Source organism: Falco biarmicus, chromosome 8 (genome assembly GCF_023638135.1).
Source record: "Falco biarmicus isolate bFalBia1 chromosome 8, bFalBia1.pri, whole genome shotgun sequence".
Lineage (NCBI taxonomy): Eukaryota > Metazoa > Chordata > Aves > Falconiformes > Falconidae > Falco > Falco biarmicus.
The window spans coordinates 57682896-57698278 of NC_079295.1; the positions used below are offsets into that span (position 1 = coordinate 57682896).

The following is a 15383-nucleotide window of genomic DNA, read 5'->3' on the forward strand; positions in this document are numbered from 1 at the left end:
CAGAAACTCAGACCCACACAGCTGGTCTCTTGGGATGACATTCGAGGGCTTTTCCTCCTCTCTAAACCTTGGTCTTCCCTTCCTGACAAATTAATTTGGAAAAGAACTCCACTTTCAAGTGGAAATCCATTACTATCTTTAAACCAGAAGGCACAGCTCCTAGGAAAGCCACCCTGTGTGTAATTGTAATTACCGCTGTCCTGGGACTTCAGAGATGCAGCGGAGAAAAAGAGGCTCCAGTGACAAATTCGGGCTTTCAAGAATTACCACAATTCATGTTTTGGAGATATTTTGGCAAGGATCGTGCAGCTCTGCCCACAGCAGGGGAGCAGCACTGCAGAGACACACGGATGGGAAAACCCACTCCAAGGAGGGACTGCAGCCACCTACAGAGAAGGTGACGCTTCTCCTGCCTTTCCCACGCAGCACCAACGCCCCTGCATCTACTACACAGAACGACAGCCAAATCAAATTTGTTGTTGCTTCTTTTGTTTTTTTATATATGAAAGTCTCCTATAAATAACCAGTGTCTGAAAGTCTTTTGAGCTTTATATAAAACCATTATCTAGTACAGTACACAACTCTTAGGGTATTTAATTAAACTTATGAAAAATATTATATGTCAGCTTATTTACGGGATGCTCTTTACTGTTATTTGTCATGTTGTTTCTCTTACACTTTGCATAGTTAAAGCCCCATTATGCACTTCTGAAAACCCAGAGAATTAGTATGGATGTTCATCTGTGCTACCGAGTGCCGAGTTCAGCATTTTGGCACTATTCATCAGGTTCAGGAACTGCTAGCATGCTTCCCTCCAAAAGAATCCTGGGTCATACTACTGTTCTTTAAAAAAATATAGCCTTAGTTACATAATAATATTTTTAAATATAGCCTTGGTTATTTAATATTATTTTTAAATATCACATAACTATAATCCTTTGATTGATAGCAACCCCTTCATTTGCTTACAAGTGGCCTAATTCACACACCCCACAAGAACACAGAAAATGATGGAAAACAATAGGATTGCCCCTGTTGCACCCAGCCCAGTACTAATTTCAGCATTATTGTGATCAACCTGAAAGCCAGCACAGGCGATTCCAGTTTAACTCCACTTAGAAATCAGACAAACTGTATGCATGGTTTATGTAACTGTACAGTTTCCAGGACTCATCTACCAAAGCCAGCAGGGATGCTCCTACTCATTAGGCTGCAGATCAGACCTTCTGGCTTGCAGCTAGATCCTTCTCTGGCTAACAGCAAAGATAATCCTGGAGGAGGGATATAGCAAGGAATGCATACAGGCCTTACCTTATGTTTCTTGTTCCTTGCATTCATTAAACTGTCAGTGGTGTGGAACCTAGTTTTATAACCTCAAGGAGCGGACACCTTTGGCCCCCCGCTGTATTAAAATGTAGATCAATATGGTAATACAAATCCAGTAAACTTCCCAGTAGCAAGAAGTGGTTCTCAGTTCTCTTAGTAATCAAATATTATTCCCAGCAATCTAACTAAAGAAAAAGAAACGTAAGTAGCAATTTGTCAGTCTATTTATCAAGGCCAGTGCTGCACCTTTCCTACACGTTACAATACAAAGTATAATCATGTAAGGTTCTACAGTTTTGTTTTAATTCAGGGATGAAAACATTTATATCTATAAATGTTTTCTTATTAACTTTGCTTCTTAAGTGATTATGCTTGTTGAAATCCATTCCTAGACATCCTACGGAGGTTACAACCTTCAATAATTAAATCGGATATTTTATTGGCTGTTGTGTTGATTACGCTACAACTTCCAATTTCTACCAGAGCACTGAAATGCTCAGATAAAGGGAAGTTAACTTTATTTAATTAGCTATCTTTCATTGTTATCAAAATGGATAGACAGTATCTGACTCAAATTAACACTTTGGATCAGAAAACGAGACAGATGACATCTTCTGAGAAGGATCCTGGAAACTCTATAATCGTTCCAGTTATTTTAAAGCTGCTCAGGACAAACAGGATGGCATTAGAAAAAGTCACCAACAGTCAATGAAAATGCTCTTTCAATCACACTTGGGTTCTTTCCTATTTTCACTTGTTAACATCCTTGCTGCTTTTGTCAAGCAGTCTCTCCTAGTAGCATTGAATTTTAACTGCACAGAATTTTAAAACACAACATGAAATAGTACTGGGCACATAGTATGGGTTTATTGTGCCAGCTAACAACAGACCAGGCAATTGTGCCAAGGCATCACCTCTCTGGACTCTGCTGAAAAGGAGTAACTAGTTAAATGTGAGTTGGATTTCACAGCTGCCTGTCATCCCTCCTCCTTGGAAATGTTAGGTCTTTCAGTTGAGGGTTATTCATAATTTATTTCAAAAGGAGACAAAAAGACAATGTGAAACCGCAGAGATCCTGGAAGCATTTTAACTATGGCTTGCACGAACTGAACCCACATATACGGATTTGCACCTGTCCAGAGGATATAGCGTCCAGATGAAGTCCTCAAAGGACACCCACTGTCCTACTCTGCAAATTACATTTGTATAGAGGGGCGAAAAAAATTTATGCACTAAACATACCACCCCACCATGTCATGATTTCGTACTGTTAAGGCTACCAAAACATGCTTATTCCTTTCCCAACAACTTACTGGTCTTGACCGGATTTCTTTGGCGTAGAGAGGTTTCAAGAATTCTGAATCTCCTTCGAGCTTTAGACCCTTTTCCGTGATTCTCAGGTTCCCCATTCCATCCTAAAACACAGACAGAAAGAAACAACCACATTAGTTACAATTACTAAATTCATCAGGCAGCCAGTGGCTGATTTTTTTTTTTTTTTCCCATTGAGGCTATCACATAAAGCACTGGGAGGCACTAGACAATGCAATTACTTGTGTTATCCTTTTAGCTCTCTTTCTGTAAAAAAAAAAATTCCTGTTCAGAACAATCTTCACTGCCCCCCAGTACACCACTTACACTGATGAAAGATGTTCTTTTAAGCTAGTCAACTCTACTCAAAGAGATGCAGCGATGTTCTGTGTTAACAGGAAACTATTCACTGTAATATTCACTGGCTGCCCATATATTAAAATACCACCTCATTCATAGCGAATCCATATCAAGACTATTTGATTAATTCTACTGAACTCCATATAGAGAATATGTGATTAATTCCACTGAACCAACAAAAAAAAGGTTTGACTACGTAGGAATACTGTGATAAAACGTGGTAGAGAGCTTGATCCCTGTCATTTGGGAAAATATCTGCAAAACGTGGACTCTTTGGTGGGATTTCTTTAGGGCTATCAGTCCTTACAATAAAAATGTGGGAACTTGGTTAGTTTCAAGTCTCACAGTCTTTCCTGAGCTTTCCATACTGTTAAGATGCTACACAGCTTTACTGGAACATACAATTGTGCTCTGGAAGAAGCAGAGATACAACAAAAATATTTTTCCAACAGATTGCTCTCCTGTCTTGGTCTAACTTCTGACTTTTCTCTCCTGTGATGACCAGCTCAGGATCAGAGCCCTTGCTCTGCTCCTTGCACAGCCCAAGCACATCCCAGCAAAGTGAACCTTTATATCGAAATCTTCAGGTCTCCTGCATCATCCTCATGCCCTTCAAACAACCATTGCAAAGTCCATCGGCCAGGCGTTAAGTGACTGATGTAACACGCACGTCTGTCCTCTCCTCGTTTGGATTTCATACTCGCAGCTATTGGTCCTCACCCTCTCCCCAGCCGTCCCAGGCTCCCGGGTCTCCAGTGCTCCCCGTGCTTCCACGGTAAAAATCTTGACAAATGTTGTAAAGTGTGGGCTACAGGCCTCCAGCAGATCCCTGCAAATAGTCTCCTTTCTTTAGAAATTGTTTAGTTATGTCTGTCCGAGATGTAATGAAACATTTGACAAACCATAATAGCAAACAAAATACATGTCAAGATTTTATATGAGTTCTTTGTACGGTGTTTATGCAATAAGACAGGTATACAGATACACTGGCATGGAGGAGAATTGGAGCAAACTATATTTCACCTTAAACTTGTGAAAGTCATAACTTTTACTAAGATGAGGGATTTAGGTTCGCTTAGCTATCATTGCTTAGAAATTTGTGTGTGTGTAAGAACTGTGGTGTGGGTAGGGAACTGCACAGTTAAATGTATCATCAAACCCACATCAAACGCACGGTATTATTTCTAAGATTCAGGGTGATTGTCAAAGTCTGCAAGGATTGAGGTAAGTTGGGGTTTTCTTCTGAGAAAAAGATGGTCTGAAGAATACCTTTCAGCATAAATCTGACTGACTTACTAGGATCTGAGACTGATGCTAGCAAAATCTATGCCGTGATGTTAGCAAAATCTATGCCGCTACGTGCATAAATTAAGATTGGGAAATGACCAGGAGTTGGGTAGTCAAGAACTACCACGACACCCCTCAAACATACCCCTTAAGGAATCTTTCCACCTGTTTTTCCCCCCTCATTTCACCAGGCTAGAGAAGCAGGACGGTAGTGCTATGATACCTCAAGGCCTCCAATATAAGGCAGGATACAACAATCACAAAACCTACAACAGCTGGACCTCCGCGTGGGAAGGACATTGCACTGAGGGACACACATCAGCACTTCCAGGCAACAGGATTCATGTTACAGTGAGAGATGCTGAAACCAAGGGTCATGCAGGCCACAGGGTGTCAGAAGTAGTAATTTGGAGGAATTGCTGATCTATAAATCTGGACATGCCATACTGACTCCATGGCATCTCATCAGGCAATTCAGGGACTCATTGAGAGGGACTGCACTGCCTCCTCAAGCGCTGCCACGCGTGTCCTTAAACACTGAAGTCCAAATCAAAAGAGGCAGCTCAGCACCTAACTCACAGCTGTTTCAGGGATTTTAGAGGAAAGGGGATATGTACTTGGGTAGAAGCCCTTCAAAGATCAAGGAAAGACCAGGAAAATCCAGGAAAGCCACATGTATTTGGATATCCATCTTGCCTATTTTATAATCCAGCTGCAAAAAATAAACCACATCTGTCTACTTGCCCTTCCTCCCATTGCGTGTGCACTTCCAGCTCTGGAAGAGGAATCACTGTCACTAAAGGTAAACAGCCAACGCGAACAGATTTGCATGAACTATTGCCAAAAGGCATGAATTTGGAGGGATAAAAATCAAAGACGCAGCACAGCTCAGCAGCGGCACCGGTCACTTGCCAGAGGTTCTCCCGTTCCAAGAAGGATCGTTCCCAGGGTGTATCCTGCCAAGTAAAGATTGTTCTTGCCAGAGCATGGTGTCTTCTGAACAAAGGCAGGCTCAGGAGTGCTGGGCGATAAAATGACCGCTGTCATCTCATTTTGAAATGAAAGCTGTAAGCAAACTTTAAATAGAGACATATGCTGAAAATGCTATAGAGTGTTGAAGGGAGGGGAATGCGAGATGGGTCATAAAGTGCCAGTTGCTGCGTTCCTTGTCCCAGGTGTAAAATAGCGGCTTATGAATTCTGGGTTGGTAGTGGCACAGAAGGGGTTCATTTTTCTCAAGCAAAAGGATGAAGGAAAATGAGTGAAATATGATTATGCACCAAAGAGCGGAGATTAAATTTTGATATGGTATGCTTTGCGATTGGAGTGAGCAGGAATTATTACAGCTATCTGCAGACCCTCACACATTTTCTGCTGCTAAAAAAACTCTACAGTTCCCCCCCCACCCCCCACCCCCCCATATTTCAGTAAGGCTACATGCCCTGAGGGCTTTCACATTGCAGGGTCTTCTCTGGCTTCATTAAGAAAAGCTGCAGGTCATGCAAGCTGGTATCCACATACAGCTGCGAGGATGACCACCTCTGTGGATAAGCAACCCTGACCACTTCCAGGGCTCTCTCCTGAGCTGAAGTGGGCCAGTACCTTACCAGTAACATGGACTGATGGATAAAGGGACTTGTCCAGTCACCCTTGAAACTATGGCAAACCAGCAATTTCAACGGCTCACAACTATATTCTATCCTGAGTGGTGACACAGACCCAGCATTCCGATCTGCTCCCCTCTTGTGTGTCTCTCTTCCTTTCTTTCCTTCACCCCGTCTCCCAAGTGTCCCCCACAGGATTTTTGTACATGAAAAAACCACATTCGGTACATTTAGCTCACAGCTAGCAGGTCCTATACATCCCCAAGGGTGTATACAAGCCCCTATACACATAGGGCAACGTACTACAACCAAACCATCAAGAACACAATTTGATTTATATCATATAAGCAGGCATATTCTCTTACAAAACCACTGGGCTGGAGAAAAAGAGGCAATTCCCCATGTTACTCTTCTCAACCTTTAATCTCCATTCATCTTTCTCTCCTCCTGTGGCTGCCAAAACTAACAAAACCCACACCCAGCAGACTTTATCTCTTGCTTTCCCTGGTGCCTGGGATTGGGATGCAGTGCTTAGCACTGACTCTTAGCATGATTAACTCTCTGCTGTTCATGTTTCTCATGATTAAAGATGACAGCTTTTTGTAGTGACAGTCTGGGTCAGTAGGTGAAAAAGCAAGCAAAGGTTATAATCTGAGTTTAAAGTTAACAAGTATCTTGGCCTCTTATAGTATAATCGTTATTAAATCATATTCATTTATTATTTCCCATTAGGAAAAAAAAAAAAAAAAAAGCTGCTTGCAGAATTATATAGCGATCCCAAAATACAGATGCATTAGAGAGAAAACACTGTATGAAAGACTACCTCTCATGTTGTTTTGGATAAAGCATCTTCATCCTTTTTAAATTATATGGTTTAATAACAAATAAATGTCATACTCTGCTACAGAGAATATATATGAAAGTTACTATGAAATTTCATGGACTGTGACCTATAAAATATAGCAGAAAGATGCCCAGAGTGACAGAGACCACCAGTTTTCATTAAACATTGTGTCTGTCACTGGTATATATCCTTATCTGCCACTCTATTGATTATGAATAAGTAAAAAAAAAAAAAAAAAAAAAAAAAGGCAGTATTGATTATATGATACACTGACATCTGACAATCTTTGTTTCTCTCCTTTTTATTGTTATACTCCTCAGCAGGGAGTGAATGACTTCATTGTGCAGGCACAAGCCAGCTTTGTGGGAGCTTCAAGGAGGCATGCTCCCACCAGGAGGCACAGCCCTGGAACTCCCCATTACCACCTGCTTTGAATTATTTGGCCTTTTGGTAGGGCTTGGTGAAAACCTTCACATCAATTTTATCATCTACGCCCCCTCTCTTTTTATGCAATGCCTTGTAATGGGCAGGCATAAAAATTTATGTGCTATTGCTGACTGCTCTGTGTTGAAAGGAGACTGAAATGGTAAAATCCTGAATGAAATAAATGTCATTTCAGTGATGCTGAATGAGAAAGGTATTTTTTTTTTTTTTAGTAGCTTGGGAAGCAAATCAGTTTTACAACCAATTACAAATGATGGTGTTAGTGTTAGTGGAAGAGCCCAGCATTGCTGCTATCCGATCACCAAGGCTCCTCTCTGCCTTTTGGATAGCAACGTGGCTATAGATGTGGGTAAAGCCTAGATTTTTTTTTTTTTATTTTTTTTTTTTTAATTGCACGGCTCATAGCAGGGAGACTCAGTTAACAGAATAAGGAAAAACCAGCCAACCTAACCAGAGGCACATAACTGCTATGGTAAATACCTGGAAGTGGTACTAGCTGTACCAATCCCGAGTGCTTACACATAGGAAGAGGGGTAATTTTCAGTGGCGTCTGCTACCCACGGGCAGCTTTATTATGTCAGGCTGGGCTCGCACCGCAGTTTTAACCTAGCTGAGAACCAAGGCTTTGATCGCAAACAATAAATTCAGCCTCACGCTCCTCTGTGATTCCTCAGTTCTCCTGGCATTTCTGAATATAGAGGAGAATTTGCTGTTTATTGAGGTGTTTTAAAGGATTTTAAGGACACTGGTGATGGGGAGCACAGAGAGCTCCAGCTGTCTGTGGGCCACCACCAGCATCGGTGGGTGCTTACCCACGGTTTGGCACGGCAGGTAAGCATGTACTTTTTTTACTAGGAATAAACTGAAGTTATGTTTGGCAATGTCCTGTAGGAGAGAATTATCTCTGGAGACTGCTCATGTCAGATGGCTGAAACACCTGATTATCGTTGCTTGTATTATTGATCGCTGTGCTCTGCATCACTTCCAGATATGTGCAAGTTATTACACAGCTCAATACATCCAAAGTTAGGGGGGAAAAAAGCAAATGCAAGTGACCTGTTTTATTCTTTCCCTACTGGGAAGATTTCTGTGCTGTTCTTCCACCTCTGACACGATATTAAATGTTTCCAGATTCCAGGGATTTAAGGAAGGTCTGTTACAGATACACTTTGTTGCCAGTTCTTCACAGCCTCAAACACTGACTTGCTCTAACAGGGTCTGCCCTCCCTTCTCCTCATTTCCTTCACTTAATTTGTCATCTCAATAAAGATCCCAGGATGCAGCTGCGCATCAGCAGCACTATTTTCCTATAGAAGCCAGGAGAGCTTAAACATCTACCAGCAGCATCAGTCCTATAAACTTACGGCTGGTTACACAGCAGAGCCCACAGCAACACACACTCCAAGAGAAGGAGACAACGTGCGACAGCTTCTTCCTCTGACGTAAGACCTTGTTTTGAGACTTCATGAACAGGCTCAGGTTGCACAGACAATACAGAAAAACAAGCCAACACAGCGTTACACAGCATATACGATCACACCCCGTATGCATAGGCACATACTTACTGCATATTGAATTGCAACTATGAGGTCTCATGTCCACAGCCAGCATTCGTGTCCCTCTTCTGCCTGCTTATTGACCTCAGATATCCCTGTCAGATGTCCCTATGACAGTGCTAGTGTTTTCATTTAAAGGCGATAGGCACGATGCTGAGACATCGGTGGGCGAAGGAAGGTGACCCCAAGCACCTTGCATCAGTGAGACAGTACAGACGCCCTCTCCAGGGAAGGAGGGAGAGATGGATGAAACACAGCTAAAATCTCTGCAGCTAATTGGTGCGCTAAACCAACATTATAAATTGCAAGCTAACTTGCTGCTCCCTCCAGAAGCTCGTGACAGCCTGCGAGGAGACACTTCCCTGGTGCTGCAGTAATCACTCACAGGGAGACATGGAGCTGAATGAGCCAAGACCAGCTGTGGGAGGCACCCACTGGAAAAGGACCTGTAGAAGCTGGAAAATGACCTCCAGAAGCTCCCGTTAAAGCTGTACGAGTGAGGCAGGCACTTTCAGTTCCTTCCACAGGTGTGAAGTCATTCCTGATAGCGATGGGAAAGCCAGGTGGCTGTTAATTTATGAAGGAATTACGTGCAAGTGGGGGAAATGGCCTTGCAGACCATTATGGTTAATGTAAAATCCAGCCCAGACCAAGCCCACACGAAGCTCAGAGCCCTTCTTTTCCAGGAATTTGTGAATTCCTCTGCCTGACTGCAGAAAAAGAGGCAGAAGATGAGAAAAAGGGAGATAATGAAAAGAGCACAAGAACCGAGAGGCCATCTCACCGTTACGGCAATGGGTAGGTGCAGAAAATCTTGATGTTGTTCCTGCCAGACTCACGTGCCACGATGGTGTTAGGGACATCTTCCACGTGCCCGTTCCCATAGTACCTTTCCCCTCTACCTGTTCCTTCCACACTGACCAGGAGCTCACCACGGCCAACGCCACTTACTCTGAAGATAACTCAAAGAGCCCCGTGAAGCTGTCACTGAAGGCAAAAGAAACTTCAACATTGGCTTTAGTGGGAAGTTTTAAGAAGCGGGAAGAACAGGATCAAATGTGGTTTTACAATCACTGTTTCAAATAAGTTACAACTGACCAAAACAACTAAATCCCATCCCTTGAAACAATTCCAGGCTAGTGTTGGAATAATTTCTAAACAAATCGTTCAGCCAGACCTTGAAGAAAGCCCCGCTCTGGATTTACTGCATATTGCTGGAACTACTTTGGGCAGGAGGCATTTCTTTTCAAAGCAAACTGCTAGTGAGTTTACTCAAAGTATGATCATGCGTGACACAACAAAACCAGGATTTCTATGAAACAAGCCACCCCATCTCCCCTTTTCCAGGGAAAAAGATTAGCAGACCTTTTAGGGAAATGATTATGGATCCCAACATCGTTACTACAACACAACCCTCATATGCAAAATTCCTCCCTAGGGTAATAATCTCCCTTTCCATTGGTACAGCAGGGAAGTGATTGAAATTTGCCTTTCACACCTCTCAGCTCCCTGTTATGAAGCACTTTGGCACTGAAGCATTATAAAATGAGCCGTGTTCTCTCGAGCGCTTTTCTGCTTTTTTGCTCCCACACAAATAGTAAGGTTTCACATCTTATCATCCACATATATTCCAAATCTGTCCCTTGAATTCTCCATCTTTTTTAGTCTACCTCATTACCATAATTATGCTAACTAGAAGGGAAAAGTCCCATCCTGCAGAAATTTGTACTCACTTAGAAGTGGAAAAAAAGATTCTTATAGGAACAAGTACTCATCTAATGCAGCAATGTAGTAATAAAATCAGCGCATAAATTCACTGTAAAGTTCAAAGGGTTACAGAAACAGGTTTTATAAATTATGGCCTAATACTCCTGAATGACGTTAGTCTGTCCATCACCAAAGGAAGGACAGAATAAACACTTCTGGTTTTAACTAGAAAGATCCTGGACACAACATGCCCTGTGGCATCGCTCCTCCAAGTAACACCAAGGCTGAACTAAACTCACTTGCCTTTATATTGTTGGAAGAAGTTTCCAGGGAGGAGTAGGATATTTTTCTCCTTTCTCTAACTTTGCAGATCCCTTTTGTGTTCTGTACTTACACTCTGAAGTATGATGTTTCTGACTAATCCGGTATTTAGCAATTCCCCCGGACCAGCAATGGAGCTGGCAGGTTGAGTCCTGAGGGCACGGAAAGGGAAGCACCAGGTCTCACGTGGCACTTGTGAAGGTGAGCTCTTGAAAATGGGGCGCTAATCAGAGCACACCAGGTCTGTTCAGAGAAATAAGGCTCACGCAAACATGCTCTGGGTTCAAACCCCTGCTCAAGATCCATGCCAGCGCTCCATACACCAGCAATACAAGCACAGCGGAGAGACCTGCCAGGGCTGTGGCTGCTCTCACAAGTCCCATCTAAAGGGCACATTTGATGACCCCATCCCAGCAGACCTGTTTACAGGCTACAGGGAAACTCGGAGGAGGCATCTGATGCACCGACCTTCTCAAAACCCACCGCACCTGCATTATATACTCGCTGCTACGGCAACATCAGCCTTCAAAGGTAGGATAATCATGACGTGAATCCGTATTTTCAGTTGCTTCATTTACTCTCCTCCACTATTATCTCCTCTGTTTCCAAAGGCCAAGAGAAAGCAGGGTGGATGGGGAGGAATATTTTCAATTCACCTCAGCTGATCACTTCTGATACCGGATTCAGCTAATATTAGGCATTTAACTGACGAGCCTGCCTTGGGAAGATAATCACCCCGTGCTCCCTCTGCAGCCAGGAGAAAGAAAATAGCAACGGAGCCCACCTAGCACCCAAATCACTCCCTGGAAGTGCTTCTTCCCACCTGTTGTGGAGCTCCTCCATGGTAGGCATCTTTTCTGGATGCCTATAGATAACTGGGATAAACCTAGACCTCAGTAGTGTGCAATGGGATTCAAACAGAAAATAAATGGGTTGCCAGGCAAAACAATAAACAAATATCATGAAATGAAATACACTTCAAAAATGTGATTCCATCTACACTGTCACAGAGTGGCTTCAGGGATTATTTTAATCATTTTTTTTTTTTTAATCAAGACCCATACTTTTAATAAAGATAAAAGATCAGGCACATTCAATTTATTTGCACAGGTAGGTAAAAAGAAATTTGCATTAAAATAAAATTCTCTTTATTAAGAGGAATCCATAGTCCCCTCGTTAAGAAGCTGCCCTCGTGGCTAAGGCACCATCACAGAATTTTTATAGCTGCATTTGTCACAAAAATAGATTATTTTGCTCTTCCACTATCAGAATATACTGAAAAATAATTTAAATTGTCTTCCAGACTTACCTACAGTGTGTATATGACATTGTTGTTTGCAAGGGAGGCTCTGGGGACAGCAAAGAAATGAGAGAACGGAAAGCGCTGCTCCCAAAGAGGCTGAAATAAGTATATTGCTTCTATTGCTTTTTGAACAATTGCCAGCGAGTAATTATTCATAGAGGAAAATATATGGGTATGTTTAGGGTCCCCTACTACTGCAAATGGTGGGCAAGGAATGAGATCCATGGATCAGATCTGTGGAGTGCATCTACTGGTTTTTTTAATAGCTCTACCACTGTACAACCACCCGGTACCTGGCCCTAGGGCAATGGGGTGGGCAACGGAGGGGTCTGGGGCAACGGAGGGGTCTGCAAGCCACCGGCAGCTGCTGCGGCGGTCGTTCAGGCGAAGTGGGCAGGGGGCTGCAGCAGGTCATGGCACGTGGAGCAAACCCTGGCCGGCACCCACCGCGTCTTGTTGGGGCAGACGGACGCACAGCTCAAACCAAGCTCCCACCGCTTGCCCTAACGTTCAGTCACGGGCTGCGACCGCCCAGCAGCAGCTAGGGGGGACCCGAGGATAAGCAGCAGTTCCATTACTCATCTTTTACTCCTCCCCAAACTCCCAGCCCCATCAGAACTAACACACAGCCACCTAGCGCACCTTACACATGCTCTCACACCTGTGCCTGCCCACACACCCCAACACCCTCATAGGGGAAAATGAGGCACAAAGTCAGGCACCCACCGGCCGCTGCACACGAAAGCTGCGTTAAAGGAGGAGCTCCCAAGGTTTCTCTCCCGCACCTTGTTGTGTCACAGCACTGCAGCTAAGACACTATATATAACCTGCTCCTAAGAAACAACAGGTTAATTTTAGCAACTTTCAAATGCCGACAATTCAGACTTCAGATACTCTCACGTCCCTGTGGTTTTCATTCCTCTGCCTGCTTGCCAGAAGATGCATTATGCTAATGCCCGCTGTCTTCTTCACAACTTTTTCGTGCACATTCAAAAGTGTTTACTAAAATAAAAAGAATGATGGTTACACAGCGAGGCAACTAGGAGCAACCTGCAAGACAGCGCTTCCTGATATAATTTCCAAAATTATCATCATGGCAGTTTCTAATTCTCGAGCTGCAGAGTAACTGGCAAACACTGAGATAATTTTCCTACTGTTTACTTTGTGAAGAAAATAAAGGCAAAATCGCATTCTTCTTTTTCATATCCAGAGTTCATGCGTGGGGTGGTTTTAATTTCAAATTATTTATTGAGTGGGTACTTACTGACTCATAAGGGACTTTTGCCAGATGCCAAGAGATTGTCTTGAAAGGCAGGAGCACCATATTATGTGTGTGAAGATCAGGCAGTTATGTGAAATACCCAAGAATCACACGCAAAAAATAGACAACTGGCATTGGCAAACTATAATACAGCGAGACACATCACCTTTTTTTAAAAAAATACTTTTTTAAATAGAGAGTCTGAAAGTCACAGGAAAGTGATTGCTCCTACTGCGCTTTGCCCCTTAGAGAACATAGCTCTGTGTGTCATTTCATTACAGAAATATGCCTTATTTGGGGATATTAGCATTTCTTCCTCCTTCTGCTTCTTTTTAAAACATGACACCAGCAGGAACAAATTAAGTGACTCACAATCTGCATACTTACTTATTTATTTATCCTCTGTGTGTAACCTCAACTCAGCTTTTTAAATTTCTTTCACTAGCACCAAGATCATCTGAGTAATGAGATCTTTCAAAATAATATATGAAGTGTCTCACATCTGGATTCCCTTTATTGTGAAACACCTTTGAACCTTCTGCCAGGCCACAGGCATCTCGGATATGAGCTGTTCCTGGGCACAGTTTTGCAGCAACATCAGCATCAGTAAAAAGCGATGCCCACTCCCTCTGGCTTGGCAGAAGGAGCAAGGGCGAGTAGAGCGCAGGATGCTGTCAGTTTGAACATGTTATATTCTCCAGCGAACGCCTGCGAGGTTTGGCAGAAGCCTCTGGTTATGCTCCCTAGGAATTTTTCACAGAAAATAAACAAACAATCCGCAGGAGGAGGGTACAGCCCTTGCCGGGAGCAGCTGCCTAGTCCCGGGGGGCAGCCCTGGGGGGTGCTCGGCGCACCTGCATGCAGGTCACAGCACGCAGGGAGGGGGTAGGCAGGATCAGGCCGTGCCAAAATAATGAACTCGCTGAAATATTTTTATGTTAAAATACTGAAACTCGGCGAGCGCTGGTGGCTGGAAGCGCATCGCTGTGCTCCTCCACACAGCCTTTCGCAGGCAGAGGCAGGGGGCTCGCAGGCAGCAAGAGGTGACGGCTCTCCATCACAGTCCAGGCAGGGCTCTGAGGGCAACCTACAGTTTTCTTACAGCTTTTTGGCCATTTTGACAGCCTGTGCTTGTTACTGCCTGGATAAGACTTTTCCTTCCAAAAGAAGAACCACCAGGGGATAACAACACATACTTGCTAACTGCTGCACTGGGTTAGGGACCAAAAATGTTTGAGAAGGGATTTTTATCCCTTAAAAGAACACAAAGCGTAGAGCAAAAAAACTCCAAGGTTAATATTCGTATTTCCTTTTGGCTGAGCATCCAGAGCCTGTCTTCAGGCTGCCTGAAGTCTCGAGACTTCTTTCCCTCTCTGCATGGAGGCGACACGTCAGCATCTTTGCCTGGGACATGGCTGTGACATCTGGGTAGAAGCTCTGCATCACTGTTACCTCCTCCCCTTCCCATCCACCCAAATACTAAACAAGATTTCTCTCTCATTTTGTCTTTCATCACTGACCTACTTGACAACTTCGGTGAATTTAATCTCAAAACACTCAGGGATATGGGGCAAAAAAATATTTTTCCCAGGCTACAGATAAAGAATGTAGTTTCAGGGAGCTTAAATGGCTCAATGGGTCATTTTGGTGACCGGAGGAAATTTAGAACTATATGATAAATTTGGGATATTAATGTAAGAATGAAGTCACACTGCTAGAAGCAATATCTTATTGACAAAACAGCCAGAAAGTTGCAAAGGTAATAAACAAGGAATTGAGATGGATTACTGGTGATATGCCTTTGAATGTATTACTCAATGCCTGCTGTTGGATACCTTGTGGAGTCCTTATATACTTGGGTACAATACTGCACCTATAAATACCTTCCTCAAACGGGACTGTTAATGACAGTAACCGTAGGAAGTGTGGTCAGTGACTTGTTACAGAGGTAGAGGTACTAATACAAGTGTGACAGTTTATTATTCTGTTTGGTTACTACAAGTCTTTGTTGACTCTGCAAGAAATGTGTGGTTTATAGCTATAGCTATGGCTACATATC

At 43.2% G+C, this 15383-nt stretch overlaps 1 protein-coding gene across 2 annotated transcripts in view; it reads right to left on the reverse strand.

Annotated features, from left to right (window-relative positions):
* SGCD (sarcoglycan delta) overlaps positions 1-15383 on the reverse strand; it is a 349496-nt gene that overhangs the window by 79445 nt on the left and 254668 nt on the right. For both annotated transcript variants that reach the window (XM_056350163.1, XM_056350164.1), the window contains one exon: positions 2640-2741. In XM_056350163.1, the coding sequence (XP_056206138.1) occupies positions 2640-2741 (102 nt within the window). The remainder of the gene's footprint in view (positions 1-2639; positions 2742-15383) is intronic.